At 41.0% G+C, this 3487-nt stretch overlaps 1 protein-coding gene across 1 annotated transcript; it reads left to right on the top strand.

Moving 5' to 3' along the window:
* Positions 1–312: 312 nt before the first annotated feature.
* LOC133816840 (uncharacterized) lies at positions 313–2854 on the top strand. The gene is made up of 2 exons (XM_062249179.1): positions 313–505; positions 679–2854. The coding sequence occupies exon 2, from the start codon at positions 694–696 to the stop codon at positions 2695–2697; it is 2004 nt and encodes a 667-aa protein (XP_062105163.1). The 5' UTR covers positions 313–505; positions 679–693; the 3' UTR covers positions 2698–2854.
* Positions 2855–3487: the final 633 nt, after the last annotated feature.

Below are 3487 nucleotides of genomic sequence, written 5' to 3'. Positions count from 1 at the left end.
CTCTCTTTGTCTCTTTTTTCAACAGTGTATGATATGATAGGATAAAAGTTTTGGTTTTAATTTTATTATCAATTAGTTTTATTCATGTACCCGATTTATGAGGTGATTCACCGTTCTGTATTCTCTAATTAAGACAGGACAAAGAAAGTCTCATGTCAATATAGTGAATATACATATCTCAATGAAGTAAATTTAATTTTTCCTTTTGGAAATAATAATAATAATAAAAGAAATAAGCCAAAGAAAATTTAAACCATCCAATACATGCTATATATAAATGGTTATTTCATTCACAAGAAAGGTGGAGAAAAACCCGTTTCACCATTGCCAAAATACTCATTCAATTCCATCAACCGGCGGCGCCACCCAACACCACTGCAACGGCCACCTTCACCTTGACCCTCACCTCCACTTTCCAATACTCATGAGGGACTCAATGCAAAGAACAACTCCATTATTAACAAATATAATTTTCTAGCCATAAGGAACCGGCTAACACTAACAGGTTATATTTCTTTTATTATTTTCTTTATAATTTCTTCGTGATTGAACATGCATGCACGTCCTTTATAATTGCCATGAAATCACATGAGTTCTCGCTAGAACAATTATCTGTTATGTATTGTTTGGTTTTTCTCAAATTATGATTATTTGAGAGTGTTTTTGGTTTATATATAGCTCTGAGGTTAGGCCATGGCGGCCATCGTTAAGGAGATTTTGGCTAGGCCAATACAATTGGCGGATCAAGTGACCAAGGCTGCAGATGACGCCCACTCATTCAAACAAGACTGCATGGAGCTCAAGACCAAGACCGAGAAGCTCGCGGCTCTCCTCCGCCAAGCGGCGAGAGCCAGCAACGACCTCTACGAGCGCCCCACCCGCCGCATTATCGATGACACCGAGCAAGTTCTCGACAAGGCACTCACCCTCGTCATAAAGTGCCGAGCCAATGGCATAATGAAGCGTGTCTTCACCATTATCCCCGCCGCGGCCTTCAGGAAAACCTCCACCCAGCTCGAGAATTCCATCGGTGATGTCTCTTGGCTCCTTCGGGTTTCGGCCTCGGCCTGCGACCGCGACGACGAGTACCTTGGCCTACCTCCAATCGCGGCCAATGAGCCAATTCTATGCCTAATATGGGAACAAATAGCGATTCTTTACACGGGTTCGTTGGAAGAGCGATCGGATGCGGCCGCGTCGTTGGTGTCGTTGGCTAGAGACAATGATCGGTACGGTAAGCTGATTATTGAGGAAGGTGGGGTGGCACCGCTTTTGAAATTGGCCAAGGAAGGGCGAATGGAAGGTCAGGAGAATGCTGCCAGGGCAATTGGGCTTCTGGGGCGTGACCCGGAAAGCGTCGAACACATTGTGAACGCTGGCGTCTGTAATGTGTTTGCGAAAATCCTCAAAGAAGGTCACATGAAGGTTCAGGTGGTAGTTGCTTGGGCCGTCTCAGAATTGGCTGGGAATCATTCCAAATGTCAAGACCACTTTGCTCAAAACAACGCAATTCGGCTTCTCGTTAGCCATCTGGCTTTCGAAACCATTCAAGAGCATAGTAAGTACACCATTGCCACTAAACAACAGATGTCCATACACTCGGTGCTAATGGCAAGTAATAACAATAATCAAGAAGCCAACCCCAACCCCAACTCCAACAAGAAAGAAACTGATGAGGAAACTGGTCACATGTCGCACCCAATGGGGAATCAAACTCCAAGTCAGATGCACAATGTGGTGACCAACACTTTGGCCATGAGAAGTAATGGTAATAGTACTCCAAACCAACCGAAGCAGCAACCACCGCCGATGCCTCCTCATAACAGTCACTCCCACCAGGGAAAAGGCAGTCAAAATTCAGGCAACGCTAAGCAGCAACACCACCACAACACGCCAGTTTCGTTAGCAGGGGCTAGTATCAAGGGAAGGGAATTCGAAGACCCTGCAACCAAGGCTGAGATGAAAGCAATGGCAGCCAGAGCACTGTGGCAACTCTCAAAGGGAAACGTCGTTGTTTGCCGCAGCATAACAGAGTCAAGAGCCCTTTTATGCTTTGCTGTACTACTCGAAAAGGGACCAGAAGATGTTCAATCGTATTCAGCCATGGCATTGATGGAAATCACAGCCGTAGCAGAGCAAAACTCTGATCTAAGACGCTCTGCTTTTAAGCCCACTTCGCCAGCTGCCAAAGCCGTGGTGGAGCAGCTTCTGAAAATCATTGAAAAGGCCGATTCAGAACTCCTCACACCTTGTATCAAAGCCATTGGAAACTTAGCCAGGACTTTCAGGGCCACAGAGACCAGAATAATTGGACCTTTGGTTAAGTTACTAGACGAAAGGGATCCAGAGACTACTATGGAGGCTGTGATTGCTCTTAACAAGTTTGCTTGTACAGATAACTTTCTTCATGTTAATCACTGTAAGGCAATAATAGATGGAGGAGGGACTAAGCATTTGATACAGTTGGTTTATTTTGGAGAACAAATGATTCAGATTCCGGCCTTGATTCTATTGTGTTTCATTGCTTTACATGTTCCGGATAGTGAAGTTCTTGCTCAAGAAGAAGTGCTTATAGTTCTTGAATGGTCTACGAAACAGGGTCATTTGATTGAGGAACCCGCCATGGAAGCTCTGTTACCTGAAGCCAAAAGTAGATTGGAACTTTATCAGTCTAGAGGTTCAAGAGGTTTCCATTGATCTTATAACTAATACAATAACTTGTACAACATTTTTTCTTTTTTTCTTTTTCTTTTTGAGATAAATTAATTTCAACTAGTTTTACTTTCATTGTTCTTGTATTTTAATTTCTCAACTCTCTAAGATAAGAAAGAAGGTACATAAATTAGTCCTCCTACTGATGATTTGGTCACCGAGTTTTGCAAAATGAAAAATAATTCTCCTCTCACCTGAAAGTTGAAACAACATCACGAGCTGAGATGACGTTAAAAAATTAGCGGCCAACTAAGAAGGACTAATTGCCCAGTGTTGCTGCTTATTCTTGTTATTACAAAATGGATACTATTTTTTTATAATTATTTATAAAGTAGTCTTTATTTATATCTTGTTAAAAATACATGATACTTTATTGAGAAAACTTGATAGCGAAAAGAAAATCATTAAAAAAACTCATTTTACAAAATAAAAGAAAATGTTTATAACCAATAACAAGAACTTATACTATTAATATTACTATCATTGCCACAAGAAAACGTAACAGGGGTTATAAACTCTCAACAACAGTGCAGTGCATTTCAAAGTTCATATCCATAACAAAATATGTTGGAATTTTCTCTTTTCTCTTTTGTTATTTTCTCCTCAAACTTTGGGGTTAGATCTATGAGCTCTTTCATAAAGGACAGTACTGATGAAATATGATGTAGACACAAAGAACTATTGGTATCGAAATCAACAAATGTTTATCTTGTTTGGAGATATGTGTTCTTGCTTATGATACTTTTTTTTCAAGATTGCATGAGACACCATACCA

The sequence above is a fragment of the Humulus lupulus genome, chromosome 1, assembly GCF_963169125.1.
Source record: "Humulus lupulus chromosome 1, drHumLupu1.1, whole genome shotgun sequence".
NCBI lineage: Eukaryota > Viridiplantae > Streptophyta > Magnoliopsida > Rosales > Cannabaceae > Humulus > Humulus lupulus.
The sequence above is the reverse complement of the archived record's forward strand: the minus strand, read 5'-3'. Positions and strand labels throughout refer to the sequence as shown.